This window comes from Zalophus californianus, chromosome X (genome assembly GCF_009762305.2).
Source record: "Zalophus californianus isolate mZalCal1 chromosome X, mZalCal1.pri.v2, whole genome shotgun sequence".
In the NCBI taxonomy this organism is placed as follows: domain Eukaryota; kingdom Metazoa; phylum Chordata; class Mammalia; order Carnivora; family Otariidae; genus Zalophus; species Zalophus californianus.
In genome coordinates this window covers 36,074,870-36,093,999 of record NC_045612.1, presented here as the reverse complement: position 1 = coordinate 36,093,999, position 19,130 = coordinate 36,074,870, and the positions used below count along the sequence as shown (strand labels likewise).

Below are 19,130 nucleotides of genomic sequence, written 5' to 3'. Positions count from 1 at the left end.
GCAACACAAGAAGAGAGGTTGATTTCTTCGGGGGGGGGGGTTTCATGTGACTCAGTGTTGAAATGAGGACCAGGACAGGGAAGACCTTGCAAAAGGCACTGCAGGAGAGGCAAGGTAGGAAATCAGAACCCTGGACAAACTATTACTCAAGCCAGGGACATTTTAGGAAATACGTATGCCCTGGTCCTTGAAGATGCTTTTCCTTAAAATGAGGTTTCCTGAAAGAAGCATGGTAATTCGGCAAAATGGAAAGCTGCGTTGTGTGATCTTGAAAAAGTCCTGTAACCTCTCCGGGTCTCAGACGCCTCATCACTCAACTGAGGGGGTAGGGCTCTACTGCTGCAGTTCCTTCCAGCCACTATGCCTCACGACGTAATATAGCAGGCCTACTCTTCTATTAATCTGGTTTCTAACTAACACATCCCCAAACTTCTACCCCCCACCCTTACCTAACACCCCCCCCACTCCCCTCACCCTCCCATACCCCTGAAACCTGATCTTAATGACATTGTCTGTGGATCTGTCACCTTAATGAAGGGCAGAGAGGTGACACAGAGCAGGGACCCGTGGCAAAAAGCAGTCCTTTTGTGTCCCTGGAGGCAGCCCCATGGCAAAGCTTGGAGCCTTGGCCTCCTTGGTCCCTGTCCACATGCACATTTCCTGCTGCTCTCCAAAGGTATTCCGAGATGGAGTCACTGGCAGCGAGAAGGGGTAGCTAAGGGTACACCTGCAGCCCACCTCTCCCCCCGCCCCCCGCTGCAGCATAGTACTTTGGGCTTCTGATGCTATTCCCTTGGAGGTGATAGTCAACGATGCCTTTTAAGACGTATGCTAAGAATTGGGGAAAACAAAAGGAGTTATTTCCAAGTAGCCACCAGAAAGTCAAAGCATTCGGCCCATCACCGAAAATGCTTCCTCGTTTTGCCAACGGTTGGAAATTTGAGGCTGGTGACACAGCCAGTGAGTTTGTGCTGGAGAAGAAATAAGCACTAAGCAGATTGGTCTCAGGAAAGGCAAGCGAGCTGTGTTCATGGCCACACACAGCACCTCATGCAACTCTCCGTCAAGGCCTCTGATGGTCTAACTCCCTAAGAAAGAGGAAGTTGTCCATCACACAGCTAATTTACTCTCCTAGCATCTGAAAGCAATATATTAATTATCCAAATGCATAAATTACTCCAGAGTATATATATGAATGTATGAACCTCCACGAGGGAACCAAAAGAATCCACTTCCAAAGCACCACTGAAATGAAGATAAACACAATCTCCTGGCACAGGGCAGCTGGGAAATTGGGAAGGAAAATTAGCTCCAGCACCTTTCCACACCCCAATATTCCCCGCCTTTTCTCCAGCTTACACAGCTCCCGAAACTATTCCCTTTCGCGAGCCCGAGACGAGAGCTCTCTCTCTCTGGACGCTGTCTAGATGGTAAGTATACAAAACTGCACACGTGCAAATTCTCTCGGGCCTCCCACTTCTGAACTACATGTTACACACTGTCTACCAAACGTACTGTGCTCTTCAATCAAAATGATCTGGAATATGGAAATGCGAAATAGAATTACGCACGTTGAAAACATTCATGTATATCCAGCTATCGACAGTCCAAGGATTTGTATAAATCCACACAATAAACTTTAGAGCACATTCTGATTAAGCGGTCTTTAGAGGTACTCTCTAAGTGTGTACCAGAGTAGACTGGAGTTTGTATGGTATTACTTAAGTACTACATCATTTCAATAAAAAGTCCCTTTAAAAAACATCCCCCCCAACCCTTGTCCTCACCCTCAAAATAAGAACAAACAAAAGGGAAAAATGATTAAAAGCACTCTCGCTGATAAACTGCAGCTCTCGAACACGCCGTTTAGATGAGATATTCCACCATCTCTGCATCAGGCTCTTGTCCCAGGATCTGAATGGGAGCTTTTCTTTCCAGAGTATTGGAGTGGAAAACAGGGCCATCTAAATGGAAACAGGGGGTTAGAAAAGACTCAGGCACAAGGTAAAGACGCAGATTCCTAGAAATCGACAGCTTGGGAGCCATGAGGCCAATGGCGGATCGAGACTTGCCCGCCCGCCACCCCCTCCCCTTGTTCACCTGAGCATTTACTTCTACTGGAAGAATGGCCTTGGCTCATCCCTGTTCCCATCCTGGTGTCCCAAGAAGCCATTGACAGACTCTGCCCTTGTGTCTTGTGATGGCTCCCCTTTAGCACACGGACAACTCTGGCCAAATGACCAACAGTGTCTACGCAGCAGGGTGCCAACAAACAACCTGTAATTGAGGGCAGAGCCCAAAGCTGCCCCGGCATGGAGACTCATTACCTGTCTTATCCGGACTGCAGGTCAAACTTGGTACAGACAAACGACGCGACCCAGAACCGGCAGCTGGACTTGCAGAAGCCTCAGCCGGAGCTGGAGCCGGAGCCGGAGCCAGAGCCGGAGCCGGAGCTGGAGCTGGAGGAGCAGCCACAGCCGGAGCTGGACTTGGCGCTTGAGTCTGAGCCGGAGCAGAAGCCTGAGACGCTGTCGGAGCCGGAGCCGGAGGAGCTGGAGCAACCTGAACAGCCGCGGCGGGAGCAACAGCAGCCGCCGCCGCGGCAACGGCAGAGGCGGCGGCTGGAAGCTGAGCAGCGGCGGCTGGGGAAACGGCAGCCGCGAGAGCAGCAGCAGCAGCAGCAGCAGCAGCAGTTGCCGGAGATGGGGCGGCGGCGGCGGCGGCGGCTGGAGCGGCGGCTCCCATGGTGGTGCTGTTGGTGGCAGCGGCGGCGCTGCTGGCGGCAGCGTTGGCAGTGATGGCGGCGGCAGCGGCCGGCGCGGGAACCGAGACTGGAGCGACAGCTGCGGTTTTGTTCGGTTCGGTTCCCCGGTCCGTCTGGGTGCTGCAGTCTCGGCTGCCTGTCTTGGAGTGAGCCGAGAGCAGGGGAGTGGACGGCGGCACCGGCGACGGTGTGGAAGGGACAGACTCAGCGCGGTAGTCTCCACCCAGGAGAATACCTACGAGGGAAAGCGGGAAAAGAGGTCAGAGAGGTGCAGGCTCTTCAAACGCAGACCTCTGGTTGCCTCTTCTTCCTTGCAGGAGGTTCGGGAGAAACTTCCCCTGTGCCTCCAGAGAGCCCAGGAATCGGTTGGGCAGGCACCGTCCCTCCTGGTGCTCGTTCTCTACCCCAGCACAAGGTATGAAACCTTGAAGTGTCCTGCGAATCTCTTGTGACTCCTGCTTCCGATGGTGACTGACCTCCAAGGAGCTTTCAGAATGCTTCTACTCAGTTCCACTTATTGCCAACATCATCCGCTACCGGATGGCTGGAAAGGATTGGGGGAAGAAGTCTGTGGTCACCGATGAGTGTCATGGTAATTGTGCAACCTAAGGTTCTAATCAGGACCGTGATCCCCAGAATACCTCCTCTACCCAAAGGACTCTGCAAGTCTCAGAGGGCCAAGAAAGGTATTCGAAGCAACAAAAAGACCTAAAATTAAAATACAAAGGGGGCTCTCGCAGGCTCTAAAAAGGTGCCTCGTGATAGCCACGATATTTCTGGGCTTTTGATCCGAGGGGAAGGAATGGACAGGAATGGAATGAAAAAGTACACTCAGTTCTCATCTCAGAACACTCTGGTAACAAAACCCTGCCACCCAGCTCCATTCAGCTCAACTAGAACTCTGAGTCCTCCTATTCTGTGGGGGCAAAGAACAGAGAAAAATCTGGAAGTCTGACATTTTGACCGACGTGGAGGTCACGTGGGCTCTGGACAAAGACAAAAGGTCTCACGTGGCAAGGCCAGATCTGAGAATTTTTTTAAAGGAAACTGAAGTTGTCTTCCTTCCCACCCAAACAGAACTCAGAATTCTTATCTTCTGAGGCCTTGGCTTCAACCGGTGTTCTCTCAGTGAGACGTCAAGAGTGTGGAGGAGCTCCTCTCAGGAGGACAGAAACCCAACCTGGTATATCATCCTCTCTCTAGATTCCGGACCCTCACTCCTTTTCCTTGCTGAGTGGGCACATATCTAAGTCGGGGCTCCCTTTAAACACGTCACTTGCGTTTTCTATTTACCGTCACTTGCATTCTTTATTTACTGTCATTACCTAGGCTCCCCTTCCAGTTCTTGTCATCTCGCTTCTCCTCCATGATGGGGGTGCCGGTCAGGGTGGAAGAATGTGAGAGCAAGCCTGACCCGGCGTTGGAAATGGACATCAGAGACTTTGCGGGTCGCATGGATGACAGCTGCTCTGTCTTACTCGGCTCCTTCCGGGAACGCTGCTGGAGTACTTTGATCATGGCATCCTTCTCAATGATCTGGGCATGGAGGGTCTTAATCCTAGGAGCCAAAGACAGAGAACGTATAAAAACGTTGTCGCCACCTCCATGTTCTGGTCTCACGGCCTGCTTGGACTTGAGCTTCCAGTATCTTTTTGACTGAGGAGTGGTTTAGTTATTTCTGGGGTGTAAAGCAAGGGGCAGTGTGCTACGTTTCTTAAAATGCCTTTCTCCATGCCCAAATGAGTAGAGCAGAGCATCCAGGAGTTGTTGCTTAAACCTCAGGAGGCCAAAGGTAGGTCATGGTGGAAAAGAAGGCTGTAGATGAGAGAGTAGACTGATGTAGTGGGTGCCGAAGTGAGGAATCAGAGTCAATGGAACGATGTATTTAGTGAGAAGATGAGAACTGCGAATGGGCCACAACTGCAGCTAATAAGTAAATAATCATGAGTTTATAAGAGGTATCAGGGGCCCTACATCCAAGTTGGAATGGATATTCTCTTACTGTGCACTCTGCTGTATCACAGGGTTGAAGTCCAATGCTAGAAAGAATACCCCAGAGTGCAAATGCCAGCAATACAGTTCTGGCAGAGGGAAGATGGAAAGCAATTACCAAGGCCAATGGGGAAAGCAAGGTAAAGGTCATTGCATTTCAAATCCCAAGTAACAGGCTGGCAGGGGTGCAGGGGTCGGGGGAAGCTGCATTATCGGGTTTCCCGGTTGTGAATGAAGATGCCTCCTGTCCTTCCCTTCTGACCTATCTGGTCTCGATACCTTCTTCTCAGATCTACCAGGGTCCAGATCAGTATTTTACCTGCCCTCCATGTCGAGGCAGCGCTTGTTGGCCATCAAGATTTCTTCCTCCTCTTTCTGGATGCGAGCTTCCAGGGCCGTGTCATAGCTGGTGTTGGGAGAGTGGCTGATAACTGTTGTGTCCCTGGAAGGAAGATGGCAGTGATGATGACAAGGCAGTCAAACCAACGAATCCTATCGTCTCCCTCCCAAGTCAAAGGTATTGCTGGAAAACAGTCAAACTCATTAGGAATGGTTGGTTTCTGGACAACTTATTGAAAAGAACCTCCAAGAGGTGCCTGGTTGGCTCAGTCATTAGGCGTCTGCCTTCGGCTCCGGTCATGATCCCAGGGTCCTGGGATCGAGCCCCGCATCGGGCTCCCTGCTCAGCCGGAAACCTGCTTCTCCCTCTCCCCCTTCTTGTGTTCCCTCTCTCGTTGTCTCTGTCTCTGTCAAATAAATAAATGAAATCTTAAAAAAAAAAAGAACCTCCAAGATGGGAAGGTGCAGCTTTCAGAGCTAGAAGAGGTTTTTGGCATGAGTACAATTGCAAAAGTCAACAAGGCATTCTACGAGATGTGCACAGGCTTGCCTTCAGAACTAGACAGACGGCCTCCCAAAGCCTTCCGGCAGAGTCCCTTCAAGGTTTTCAATCATGGCAAGGTAATAGGAAGATATTTATATTTCCACTTTATATTATTATTTATATTACACATAAGATAGTATCGATTTCCACTTTATTCTCATGACAGTTATAAATGGGAAAAGGCTAGACTTTGCTGAAAGACAGAGAATGTACTACTAGACAGCTCTTGCTATAGATGTGGAACAACAACTACCCTGAGTGCTAGAAACAAACTATAGACACGTCAACAGCGAAGGTCAGCTAGAGCATGCGAGCTGAGTGAGAAGCAGGGCCTTTGAATCAGTGCCACTTCATTCCTACCTGACCTACATCAGAAACATTCTAGTGCCAAATCGAGAAGTCTCTTCCCCAACTACACGACTGTTCTCTTGCCAGAGTCCCAACTGCACGAGGCACCATCCTGTTTCATTTGAAAGTGTCTCAGGCCATTGACTCAAAGACTAATTAATAAGTGGTAAAGTGTGTGTGTGTGTGTGTGTGTGTGTGTGTGTGTGTGTGTGTGAGAGAGAGAGAGAGAGAGAGAGAGAGAGAGAGAGCGAGAAGGAGGACGTGGTGCTGGGGAGAGGGTCTAGCCCATGGGTGGCTGATGTCTAAACAGCACAAGTCAAAGATATATGGGAATCCTATATTGTCCTGATAAATGAGGTCACGCATCTTTCTTTAGTTTATTTAGAACTAGTGGTAGAAGAAAAGAGGGAAAGGAATGAAGAAAACTGGATCTTCTTTGAATCACTTGGAGGGAAAAAAAAGGGATTGGGAAGAATATTGATGTAATTATATGGGTCTTCAAGGAAAGCCAACAATAGACCAAGAAAACAATGAACTGGCACAGCTTCCTTATACTTCCTTTGAGAACGAGGATCTGTGGGAGAATTTTCTGCTGGCAGCTAGCTGTGTTCTCTTAGCTTAGAGATTGTGACCAGTGCAGATGGGAAGGAAAGGGCAGGGGAACGAAGAGGCAGAGAATTGGTATTAAAGTTAGGGACTTTGGGTGAGGTTCTACAAAACTACTGTCTCCCCAAATGTTTGTACTTTTATATGCAAGGCTGAACCGATGTATTTGAGTGGCGAAATAACTGGGAGAGGAAGAAGGATGAGGAGCACTACAGTGGCTCGCATCCGTTGCTAAATTCGAAATATTTTAGCATCTCAGAATTCCACACTTGGCTCTGGTGAGTTCACCCGCTTCCGGTCCTACCGGGAATGGCTCTTGCGTTCCAAGGTACCCAAGGGGAAATGGCATTGTGTAATGTGGGGAGCACAGGCTCTGACGATAGACCACACCAGGGTCAAATCCCACTTTCCCAAGTACTCTGCCACTAACAAATGCTATGAGCTCAGGAAATCAGTTAACTCCTCTAAAGCTCAGTCTCCTCATATGCAAGATAGAAATCATCATCATAACCTGTATCTGTAAAAGACACAGTGCCAGGCACTGGCACTGTAAAAACACTCAACAAAGTTACCTCTTATTTAAGAGAGAAAAGTACCTAGGTAGGAGGAGGGTAATAAACAAGAGAGGATGACTTTAGAGAATTCCAGCTCCGGGATTATATCGTGGAGCCAATTCCTGCAGCGCACAGTTCCAATCGGATGGCTGCTTCAGAGCCAGGCCTCTCTAAATAGAGTGCACGGTGTCTATGGACACTGGGGACATGAGCGTACCGTTTGTCACTGGGGGAGCCAGGCCACTTTCGTTGCATAAAAGACCATTTCGGGGACTCAGAGCCCTGCCAGCTAATTGATATGGACACTGTGAGCTCCTAAGGAATGGAGCCTGAAAATGTGGGGCACTTAGTGAATTCCAACAGAGCTGCCAGGACGGCCTTTAACATCAATCTTCCTTCTAGAAGACTGGGGCTACTAAGCCAATGGCTCAGGCAAAAGCAAGCAAGCACAGTGTTGGAAGGAGCAGCTCGACCTAACTTCCAATACTCCGAGATGACCCTTAGGCACATCGGGAGTGAGCTGCTGGCTTGAAAACACCACCTGTATACTCCAAAATGTAGATCCCTGAATTTGACATCCTACATCTAAATTCTTAAGTAAAGGGGTTTCTGACGACTCTCCCCCTCTGGTCATCTCTCTCCTTCCTTTGTCCGATGAAGTTATCCCCATCATGTTGCTTACGTTGTTTTCTCGAATGTCACCCCTGATTTCCTCATTAAAACATCTAGTGTTTTAAACTTTTAAACTTCAAATCCATCTTTTCCTATCGGGAGCATCTGTTTGTTTATTTAATATGTGAACTCGACCGTTGAGTGGAGCACTGTGTTTGAAGTTACTGTGATGCTAAAAAGTGGCTAGACATGCATAAAACTAGTCCCTGACGGCAGGAGACTTGCAAGGCGAGGCAAAAAAAAAAAAAAAAAAAAAAAGTAAATAATTAATTATTACAGAAGCGAGTCTGAATTTTATTCCAATAGGCACTGAAAATCATTAGAGCTTTTTGAGGGGAGTGAAATGATCCAAGTTGTGCTTTAGAAAGACAGCATTATCTCTGGCCGAAATACAATGGGGGCTTGCGGGGAGAATACACTGGACTTGGGCAAACCAGTCAGAATGGTTATTGTAATAATCCCAGCCAGAGATACTGAAATCATGAACCGATGCAACAGCAGGGGGAATGGAACAGGCCATAGGGGGCATAGTTGCTACAACTTGGAGACTGTTTAAACGTGGCTGTTGGAGAGAGGGGAGAATGCATGAGAACTTTGTTGTTTCTAAGTCAAATGACTAGAAAAGATGGCACACCACTCATTTTCTGTGCTAGGAAAGTAAGGAGAGATCTTTGGGAAAGCATTATAATGGGTCTTGATTTTAGTTACATCGGAGTTAACATGTCTTATGAATAGCCATATGACAATATCCAACAAGTTGTTGACAAGTCTAACTTTAATCTAAGGGATGTCAGACTTACTATTTGAAGCTGTAACAGATAACAAGATAACTAAGGCAGAGGGTAGAACGAAGAGACAGCTGAGGATGGAAACTGAGGAAAGCCTACCGAGAAGGAACAGGTAGGCATGTATAATGTGTGTGAGCAGCTTCTTACTTCTGCTTTCCCCTTCCTTCCTTCTTTCCCAGATTTACATCACGTTTGAAGAAGACGTGAAGAAGAGGTGTCAAAATGTCATTTTCAATCCCAGTTCTTCTTAGACTACAAAACATTGCACGTTTGAAGAAGGTTAACAACCTACTTCGGGAAATGCAAACTTGTAAATGGCATGGCTGATCGGGTTTGTTATCTTTTTATATCCTTTTGCTGCTATTCAGAAATATATTCACCATTTGTGAACTTCAATCTGCATTGACAAATCCGTTCTGCTAGGATGAACTACTCGGTAATAATTTCCCTCATCTATATTAAGCATCTAGAGAATCTCTAGGAGCACAGCACCATGGAGTTATAATCTGGGCCATATTATTGTGATTATTTATAGTATTTTTTATTTTTATTTATTTATTTGAGAAAGAGAGAGACAGAGAGAATGAGAGAGAGAGAGAGAGAGAGCATGAGAGAGGGGAGGGTCAGAGGGAGAAGCAGACTCCCCGAGGAGCAGGAAGCCCGATGTGGGACTCGATCCCAGGACTCCAGGATCATGACCTGAGCTGAAGGCAGTCGCTTAACCAATTGAGCCACCCAGGCACCCCTATTTATAGTATGTTTAAGTGACTAAATAATAAGCCTCAAATAGTAACTCTTGAACAGTTCACAATCCCTATATTGCACCATCTTGAAATCTTCATATCTGGGAAGCAGCAGATAAGCAGTGGTGGAGGTGTCAAAATGTCATTTTCAATCCCAGTTCTTCTTAGTAACTGTGTGTGATCTTGGACAAATTATTTAACCTGTCTTTGCTTCAGTTTCCTCATCTGTACAATAGATAATAATACTTATCTCAAAGAATTATTGTGAGGATAAGCAATAATTGTAAAGTACTTAGCACAGCACCTTATATAGAAAAGACTACATGTGGGCACCTGGGTGGCTCAGTTGGTTAAGCGACTGCCCTCGGCTCAGGTCATGATCGCGGAGTCCCGGGATCGAGTCCTGCATCGGGATCCCTGCTCGGTGGGGACTCCACTTCTCCCTCTGACCCTACCCCCTCTTGTGCTCTCTCTCTCAAATAAATAAATAAAATCTTTAAAAAAAAAAAGACTACATGCGATTTCTTGCACTGACCACTTTCCCTTTGACAAGGGGTGCTTTGTAGAATCCAAGTGCTAACAGGGGTATAAATTGATCACCTAATAGGTTTTCTCACCTGAGAAAAGACAGTTGTCTGTTATTATATTCAAATCTGTATTTTATTATTCATAATGGCCAAAAAAGGGAAACAATCCAAATATCCATCATCAAGTGAATGGATAAGCACCTGTGTGGTATGACCCAAACTATGGAACACTACTCAGCAGCGAAAAGAAATAAAATACTGATACATGCATCTGCTTATACGAATCTCAAAATAATGATGCCAGGTGAAGGAAATCAAACATAAAGAGTATACACTATATGAGTCCTCTTATACAACATTCTAGAAAAGGTAAAACTATAATGACCAAAAAACAGATGAACTGTTGTCTGGGGCCAGGTTGGGGAGGAAGGGATCAAGTTGAAGGGGCGCAAGAGCACTTTAGAATGTGTCCTCTATCTTGACCGTGGTGGCGGCTCCATTACTGTATACACCTGCCAACGTGCATCAAACCATACACTTGAACTAGGCGTTTTCTTGATATGTAAATAATACCTTAATTGAAAGGATTCTACAACTACCACTGATTCCACCCAAGCAACATCTCCTAAATGTGCAACCTATTATCTCCCTATGAGCTATTACACTGGGAATATATTAAAGTTTGAGATACTAGTGGAATACACAGGGAACCAAGCAGGTCATTAAAATGTGGCACTAGATTCAGGGACTTTGTTATAGAGTAAGCAATCACTTCCCTCTCTTTCACTTCTTCTTTTCTCCTTCCTTCCTTTTTACTTCTTTCTCTCCTTCCTTACTCAAATACATGTTCCTTCCTTTCTACTTCTTTCTCTCCTTCCTTACTCAAATACATGTTGAGCACATTCTATCTGCAGCCAATACCCTAGGCCCTTAAAAATTATTTAGAAAGAAAACAATGTAAAGCTTCTACCACAGAAAGGGGCAAAGAGCAGAACCTTGGTCAAAGTTTTAGGGCTGAGAGGAGACAGAATGGACAGAAAAGGAATGGCAGGACATGTTGGAAGGGAAGGTGGAAGAGCTCACAGGTTCTGAAAGAAAGTTTTCTGAATGCTCCCTTCCAAATTTGAAATCTCACTGAGGAAGGAGGAGAAGGAAACTAGTCTCTGTGGCCAAGCATAAGAGGCATTATCTTCGAAAAAAAAAATAGTATAATCCTGGAAATAGAAGGTTCTGGAAGAACTGCCTAGTCCAATTTTCTCATTTTGCAGGAATTTGAACACAATCTCTCAGTTTCTCCTGTGGGTTGGATTAATAGGCATGCAAAAAGTATACAGTCCAGATACACGATGCTTGCCTGAGGAACTAACATAAGGTATTTCTACTAGATGGAAACTGGCTGCTTTTTATCATATGAAATGATAAGCACGCACATTTTACTAAAAACAGTGATTCCATGGAAACTTTCTACCTGGTGATTTAAAAGAATTTGACTTAAATCTACCTTACAGAAGGCAACAGATGCTGGAAAGAAATCTGTCTGAAAGGGGTTTTCTCCCAATACTCAAAACTTTCCAAGGGGGAGGGAAGGGGGGGCTGTTTCTCTATACAAGGACCCTGGGGACAATGTTCTAGCTTTCCTGCCTTTCCTGACCTGAAGTCTATTCTGGAGTCAGTTTTAGCATCGAACATCCCAGCACCGAGAACCTTGGCTGTCCAACATTTTCTCACACGGCACACCTTCACGAGTGGTATCTGTCTCGGCTTCTGTGCAATGATAATAGAAATCATCCTGCATCTCCTTTACAGATTTAGGGTTGCCTGAATAACCTTTGTGAAATAAGCACAGGCCACAGGTGTTTTTCTTGGGAGGTAGCAGCCAAAATGACACTTAATTGTGCTTCTAATCTGCCTACAAACTTCCCGACCATCTGCACACTCTGCTACCGCCCTGGCATGTACTGAGCACACCGTTTGTAGAAAACAAAGACAGGTAAGCTTAAGCCCATGAGGACCTCAAAATCGGGGCAGAGGCGATTCCAATCCATTTAAGGTTTATAGAGGATACCTGGAGACAGGTGGAGTGTGTTAGAGAAACGTAAGATGTCTTCCTGGAGAACTGGGAGTAGGTTTTCAAACCACCAGCCCAGCTCTTCAGCACTGCCTTCCCTCTGATTTGGCATGAGAAGGAATCACAGATAAAATGTATTCGCCACCCCCTCCGCACAGCACACACATCCCAGCCTGAACTCTGGCAAGCGTTTCCAGATTCCTCCAGCTTACCATGTTTAGGAGAACATTAAAAACAGCACCGTGGTTCTTAATAACTTTCTGGGTAGAGACTCTATGGGTGCAATGCGCTCTGGCCTCTCTCAGATACCCAACTGCAGACCCAGGCTCTGTCCATCTCTCCAACGAGCCAGGCCATCTCCCGATTCAAATTTAGTTTTTGCTGTTGTTTCTTTCTTTCTTTTCCAACTCGCGATTCTGAACAGCAGCAAGACAGCCAGACAAGGTAAGAGCACAGTTTCCTCCAAAGACCAGTGTTTAATGTTTTCATGTGAAAGGGGCAAAGAAAAGAGGTAAAAAAATAAAAAAATAAAAAAAATCCTCCTGCCACTTTCTCTCCCTGACCAAATGGAATGTGACTGTTTCCATGTGATGCACTCATGGCCGCAGAGAACGTGTCCTTCAAATATAGACCTGCTCAAAGGGCAGGGATGGATCCATGTTGAGCACAGCCTTTGGCACACCTGGGGCGAGCCAGAGCTATCAAATGGTGGCACCACTCCTGAGTGACATTTAATTTCTGAGTGGCATTTCTCTGGCGAGGACTCCACTCCAGTCCTGGGGCTCAACAAAGAAAGCTAGACACGTGGCTGCAAGAAGCCGTGGCTCTGGTGGAAAGAGGTATGCGAACATTCGTTGATCCCACCTGCAATGTTTCTGGCTCCCGAGGAAAGCCGAGCTAGGATTCCGGTAAGTTCATAAGTCAACATTAATTTTCAAATTTGTGACCCTCTGCCCTCACAGTCCCTGCTTCACCAGATGAAAGAAAACACATTTAAGCAGAAATTGGGGAGCAGGGGGGGCGGGGAAGAGCATTACAGGAAAAACAAGAAAAAACACTGAAAAATCCTTTCATCAGTCACCTTTCTGTTCTGCCCCCCCCCGCGCCCCTCCCCCACCCCCTGGGCCCTTCAAGCAGTGACTCTGGCCGCCAGCTCCTTACCTCTGAGCAGCTACGGTTGCGGCAGCATCTAGAGCGAAATGTCTCATCACGTTCTCCTCCAAATACTTCTGCTCCCACTTAGTCATATCGGCTTCCAGGGCCAGGATCCTCTCCTCCTTCTCACGGAGGAGCTCCATCAACGCCGTGGCATTGTATTCGGAAACGTTGGTGGGTTGAGAGTTGCCCTGGCGCTGGTTGGGGAGATGGGGGAGACCCCTCAGGTTAGTGCAAAAAGCGTGGTGGCCGAGTCCCATTCGAAGAGCCCCCCATTCTTGGAGAGGATTACTGCCCCAGCCACTTCAGTTTGGATTCTGATTCAGAAGCAAAGGAAATTCAGATTTCCTCCTAAGGCCCAGGACTCTCAACTTTGGGCTCGCATAGGAGACTCCTTTGATCAGGAAAGAAGCTTGTCATGTCCAACGGTCATGCTGCTCAGAAAGCGGATTGGTGGCTGAAAAAAAAAATTGCTATCCCTGTCTGCCAGCATGGTACACAACAGAAAGAGACATTAAAAATCTAGGATTTGGGCCCTACCTTGCCCCTAACTTGTTGTGTAGCCTTAAGTGAGTCATGCAACCTTCTCTGCGTCTTGATTTTCTCCCATCTAAAAATGAGGAGGGGTACGGGGCGCCTGGGTGGCTCAGTCAGTTAAGTGGCTACCTTCAGATCAGGTCATGATCCCAGGGTCCTGGGATCGAGCCCCACGTCAGGCTCCCTGCTCAGCGGGGAGTCTGCTTCTCCCTCTCCCTCTGCCTGCTGCTCCCCCTGCTTGTGCTCTCTCTGTCAAATAGGTAAATAAAATCTTTAAACAAATAAATAAATAAAAATGAGGACAGGCATGGTCGGATGATTCTAAAGACCACATCCAATTCTAAAATGTCTAAGAGTCTATTTACACAGCATCTTCACTTCTTACAGGGTCTACTGCTCATCTGAAGATAAAAGGCATGAGATAATAGGCATTAAGGATTTTTCTGGGACAGGAAGCTAAGGATGCCGACTTTGTCTTTATCGTGAGAAGGCAGTCTGGAAGCAAGGTCGGGTGGGACGGGAAGACCAAAAAGATGAGCCAAAGTGTGGTTTTTGTCTTCACGTCAGACACCAAATGAAGCATAACCAAACCAGGAATGATCTCATTTTCTCTAAGTTCTCCATACCTGCTGAATCCTGAGGGACTCCAGTTCCCTCTCTAGCCGTGTCCGGAGACGATGCTCCAACTGCTCGCGTTTTTCACATGCTGCCTGGAGCTGTACGAGGGCTTGCTGCATCTTCTCCACCTTATCCACATACACTTGCTTCTTTTTCAGCTGAAATTCCAGGGTGGGAGAGTTGCAAGATGGAATAAAAGAGAACAACGGGGTCAGTTATGCAGCCCCCAAATCCAGCCTTGTGTTTGGATCTCTTTCTGTCCAGCTCCAAAAAAAAAAAAAAAGAAGAATGAATGGCAAGAAGGTCCTTCATGATGAGTGGTATGCTGCCTTGTATTTAGCATACAGAGAATGTGACGAGGAAGAGGAATTAGGAGCTCCCTTTTATTTTTGCTTCTTTCCCCACCTCTCTGTCTTCCCCAGACCTATTTCAATCAGCGGAGTCTGTTTTAGATGGCAAGCTTTTAATATTATTAAAACAATAATCCTGATGGGAAGGTCCTCACCTCTGCTCTTCTTCACTCTAAACTGGAATACTCTGGGGGCAGTGATATCTTATTTTGGCCATGAGAGAAATTCTAAAAAAATAAAATGGGGGCTCTCCAGGGAGAAAACCTTAATTTGGTATGGAAAGGAACCCCGCCCCCCCCGCCCCCCGCCATATAGGTGTCTCCTCTCCAAGCGACAGAGAATGGGTGCTGAAGGTACAAGGAAGCCAGAATTGTCTTTTTGAAGCCTGTGGTCCTTGTAATTACCCACTATGGTCATCGTTGCTCTCTTGGACAGTTTCTGCTTCTCAAAAGTGAAGCTACCATACAATGGTTTTAGAGTTTTTAATCTCCTCATTGACTAGCACTGCCTCACTAGATATTTATTAAAAGGACACAGGTTATTTGCAACTTCGGCCTCAGTCATGAGCCTGAGTGGGTAACAGTGGGCCATAATTTCTCAACTTTATTCTGGGACCTTTAAAGATATCTAAAGACTCGAACTAATGAATCGAATCTAAGACAAAATGAGTCAAACATGATTCTTCCTCTTTCCAAGCCTATGAGCCATAACTAAAAGCAAAGGGGGAAGCAGGTGGGGACGAAGAAACTGAGTTCTTTGTACCCTTGTAATTCATAAGCTAAATCCTCGCTCCCCTGGAACGGAGGAATGAGGAGGATCTCGGGGCTCTTTGCAGAAGGTGTACACCTCCCCAACACTTAAGAAGACAGGTTTAAGTGCAGCCTTCCCAGCTTGTTAGTCAACGAAGAGGTTCTGCTTTTCACCATATTTGTGGGGTGTCTCTCGCTAACAAAATCAACCCATGGAGTCTTTCTCAAGCAGAAATTCCTCCAAGCCAGTCACATCTCTCACTATCATTTTCATGGAAGCTGAGGTTAGGGATACTTTCACTATTAAGATCCAAATTAAAATATTATTGATAACCTTGTCAAAAGGAAATTGAAGAATTCAGCTCAACTCTAACTTTTCAACAAATTCCCAAGCCCTTGAGCTACCTAGGCAGAGAGTTGCAATGTTAGACGTTACCCAACGTTCCCGCCTTGCCCACCCCCATTTAGCTGGGACCAAGCCAGCAGGACCAACCCGCGACTCCCCCATTGCAGAAACCAGGTAACTTCTTAATGGTAATGATTCCAAATCACTGCTGTCTAGAAGGTCCAGTCAGACAGCAAAAGCCTGTGCTGAACTGTCCTTGTTTCATATCTGTCTTCTCCCCAAATCAGAATTGCTAAACTTTATCTAGGTTGCAGAAAACCTATCTTATATTTTCCCACCAGACCTGTGGTATGCTTTGCCTAGGTGACTGAGGAAAAGAAAACTTAAAAATTTTTTTGCCTATACTTTCTTTCATTCCAAGACCTCGTTCAATTTAGCCTTGTAAACTGGCTGAGGTGAGTTGGAAGTCTACATGTTTTTATCTACTCGACCTTTCCCTAGGAAATAAAACAAACAGAAATCACCATTCTCTTTGTCTCAGTAAGCTTACACTTTTCTTTCCTGGGATGGGTGACAATTTGTAACAACAGTGACCAGGGCAATGAATATTGTTAGGCCATGGATGTCTCTGCCTTCCTATTTGCTAAGCTTTGAAAAACTGGAGAGCAGAGAATATTCTCTATCCTCACCTTTTGGGTTCTATAATCCTCATGAGCTATTTAAAGGTGAATGCATTTATTTGTGAATCACTCTGAAAATCCTAAGGGAGCAGTGCAATGTTAATGCAGAGGATGTTAACTATAATTACTCAGGCGTACAGCAGTTATACTTAAAGGCAATTAAAGTGAGCATGCAGTTCTTGCCTTAATGGTAAAGTACTCTGGTGTAAGCACAGAGAACTGAAAAAGCAGCAGTCCAGGGCTAGGTTGCTATCTCCATGTCTTCCCTTTCTTGAGAAAGGAAACCTTAACATCTTAGCAAAAGCATCTCCAGCGGCAGGAGTCACTGAGCCAACTCTCTGGAAGGGAAAAGCAACAAACGGCCAGGGACTTTTCTGAGTTGGCTGAAGAGAGGCATGCAGGTCAGACGACATCCACAAAGCAGGCCGAGAGAAGTCCAATTATGCTTTGTCACCGGGATGATTGTACATAAGGTACCAGGACCACTGCTGCTGGCATAATTCTCTTCCTACGTCTTTTACAAGAAGAACGAGGATAGCTCACCCATAAATACCAGGGTCACCTAGTAAATGCTTAATCCCTAGATAACTTGTGACAGGAAAGGACAACTCTAGGATGCTACCAATGCGAGACCCTATAGATGAAATCAACAGGTTAGCTATATTCTAAGTTACGTACTCTGTGTTTTCTAGAGCTCATCTTTCTTTCTTTCTTTCTTTCTTTTTCTTTCTTTCTCTTTCTTTCTTTCTTTCTCTTTCTTTCTTTCTTTCTTTCTTTCTCTCTCTCTCTCTCTCTCTCTCTCTCTCTCTTTCTTTCAGAGAGGGAGGAGGAGGGGCAGAGGGAGAAAGAGAATGTTAAGCAGGATCCATGCCCAGCGAGGAGCCCGACACAGGGCTCGATCTAATGACCCTGAGATCATGACCTGAGCCAAAATCAAGAGTCAGATGCTCAACTGACTGAGCCACCCAGATGCCCCTAGATCTCATCTATATTTAGAAAGGACCAAAGGTCTATATGGTTCATTAATTCCTCTGCTATCATTATATGCTTCACTTTTACCTTCCTCATGATAAATCCCCTTTTCTTTTCTGACTCTCCTCTGTATAGTTATCTCCTGTGCTAAGTTCCTCAAATGTTAGATCGGTAATGAGGACATTCTGAGTCCCCAGCTTCACCTTCCAATGTCATCAGAAATGTCAGTGGTTCCTTCTTAGGTAAAGAGAGAGGCCACATAGTAAAGTGGTTATGGCTATGAGCTTTGGCCTCAGACTGATTTCAAATCCTGGTTTTCCCACTCACTAGTTATGCAACCTTAGGTAAGACACTTAATCTCTCTGAGCTTACATTTATTCATTCATCAACAACATGGAGATGATGATGATGTGATATATCTCTGTAAGAATCAAATGAGATAACACATGAAGTGCTTAGTAGACCACCCAGGACAAAAAGTACTGTTCTTTTTTCTAAAGAAAAAGTTAATGCCAAATCACACATGCTCTAATCCTTTCAACTTGGAACATTCATGCCAGATAGCCTTGATATGGTTTTCATTGTTTCAATAACTCTCATTATCACATTAGTGTCTAATTAAGACAAACCAAACAGACAGATAACAACAAAGAGAGAAACAGATTGATAAATACAGAGAACTGGTGGTTGCCAAAGGGGGGAGGAGTGGGGGAATGGGCAAAATGGGTGAAGGGGATTAAGAGGTACAAACTTCCAGGTATAAAATAAGTAAGTCATGGGGATGAAAAGCATGGCATAAAGAATGTAGCCAATAATATTGTAATACACTTATCATGGTGAGCATTTTATCATGTACATAATTGTTGAATCACTGTGTTGTACACCTCCAACTAACATTATATGTCAACTATACTTAAAGATAAAAACACTTAAAGACATTAAAAATACAGCCATTTTCCCCTAGGAAGACGTATAAAACTAAGCCTTGGGGCAGTTGGGTGGCTCAGTCGGTTAAGCATCTGACTGTTGATTTCAGCTGGGGTCATGATCTCATGGTCGTGAGATCGAGCCCCACGTTGGGCTCCACACTGGGCGCTGAGCCTAATTAAGATTCTCTCTCTCTCCCTTTGCCTCCCCCCAACAAAAAACAACTAAGCCTCAAACACTTCATATGACAGAGCTTCAGATATCTTCATCTTCAGATATCTTTATAGGACAAGGCCATTCATTGGCGGTACAATTAAAAGCAAGCACTAAGTAGCTGCAAGGACACCATATTTTCTCCAAATGACCTGATTTTGGGGGCACCTCCACTTTATGAGAAATAAATACTTTACTCATGGTCAACGGTACTGTTGAAAAGGCAGAGCACATTCCCCACCACACGCATGCAAGCACACCATGAGATATTTCTACTTGACAACAAATGAAAGGTAAAGGAACAAAGCGGTAATCAGGATACTTGGATTCTAGTCCTAGCTCTGCTACTGATGGTAATTTGCTTCCCTGTTTTCGGCCTCAGAGTCCCCATTTGTTAAAAATGAGGAGAGGGCACAGTCTGCGTGGAGCACTGGGTGTTATGCACAAACAATGAATCATGGAACACTACATCAAGAACTAATGATGTAATGTACGGTGATTAACATAACAATAAAAAATTTTTAAAAAATGAGGAGGGTTTTAGGAGTCAGCCAAGCAAACTGGTCAGCAGCAGGCCAAATCCATTCATCCCCATCCACGTACATACTGGTTATAGATGCCTTCTGGCTAGATTGGCA

The 19,130-nt window shown here is 45.6% G+C and overlaps 1 protein-coding gene across 3 annotated transcripts in view; it reads right to left on the bottom strand.

Annotated features, from left to right (window-relative positions):
* Positions 1 to 490: 490 nt before the first annotated feature.
* The window catches only part of AMOT (angiomotin), a 61,898-nt gene continuing 43,258 nt past the window's right edge, over positions 491 to 19,130 (bottom strand). For all 3 annotated transcript variants that reach the window (XM_035725778.1, XM_035725779.1, XM_027609258.2), the window contains 6 exons: positions 14,264 to 14,413; positions 13,107 to 13,297; positions 5,076 to 5,198; positions 4,090 to 4,322; positions 2,328 to 2,999; positions 491 to 1,964 (listed from right to left, as the gene is read on the bottom strand). In XM_035725778.1, coding sequence (XP_035581671.1) covers positions 1,867 to 1,964; positions 2,328 to 2,999; positions 4,090 to 4,322; positions 5,076 to 5,198; positions 13,107 to 13,297; positions 14,264 to 14,413 — 1,467 coding nt within the window. In that variant the 3' untranslated portion in view covers positions 491 to 1,866. The remainder of the gene's footprint in view (positions 1,965 to 2,327; positions 3,000 to 4,089; positions 4,323 to 5,075; positions 5,199 to 13,106; positions 13,298 to 14,263; positions 14,414 to 19,130) is intronic.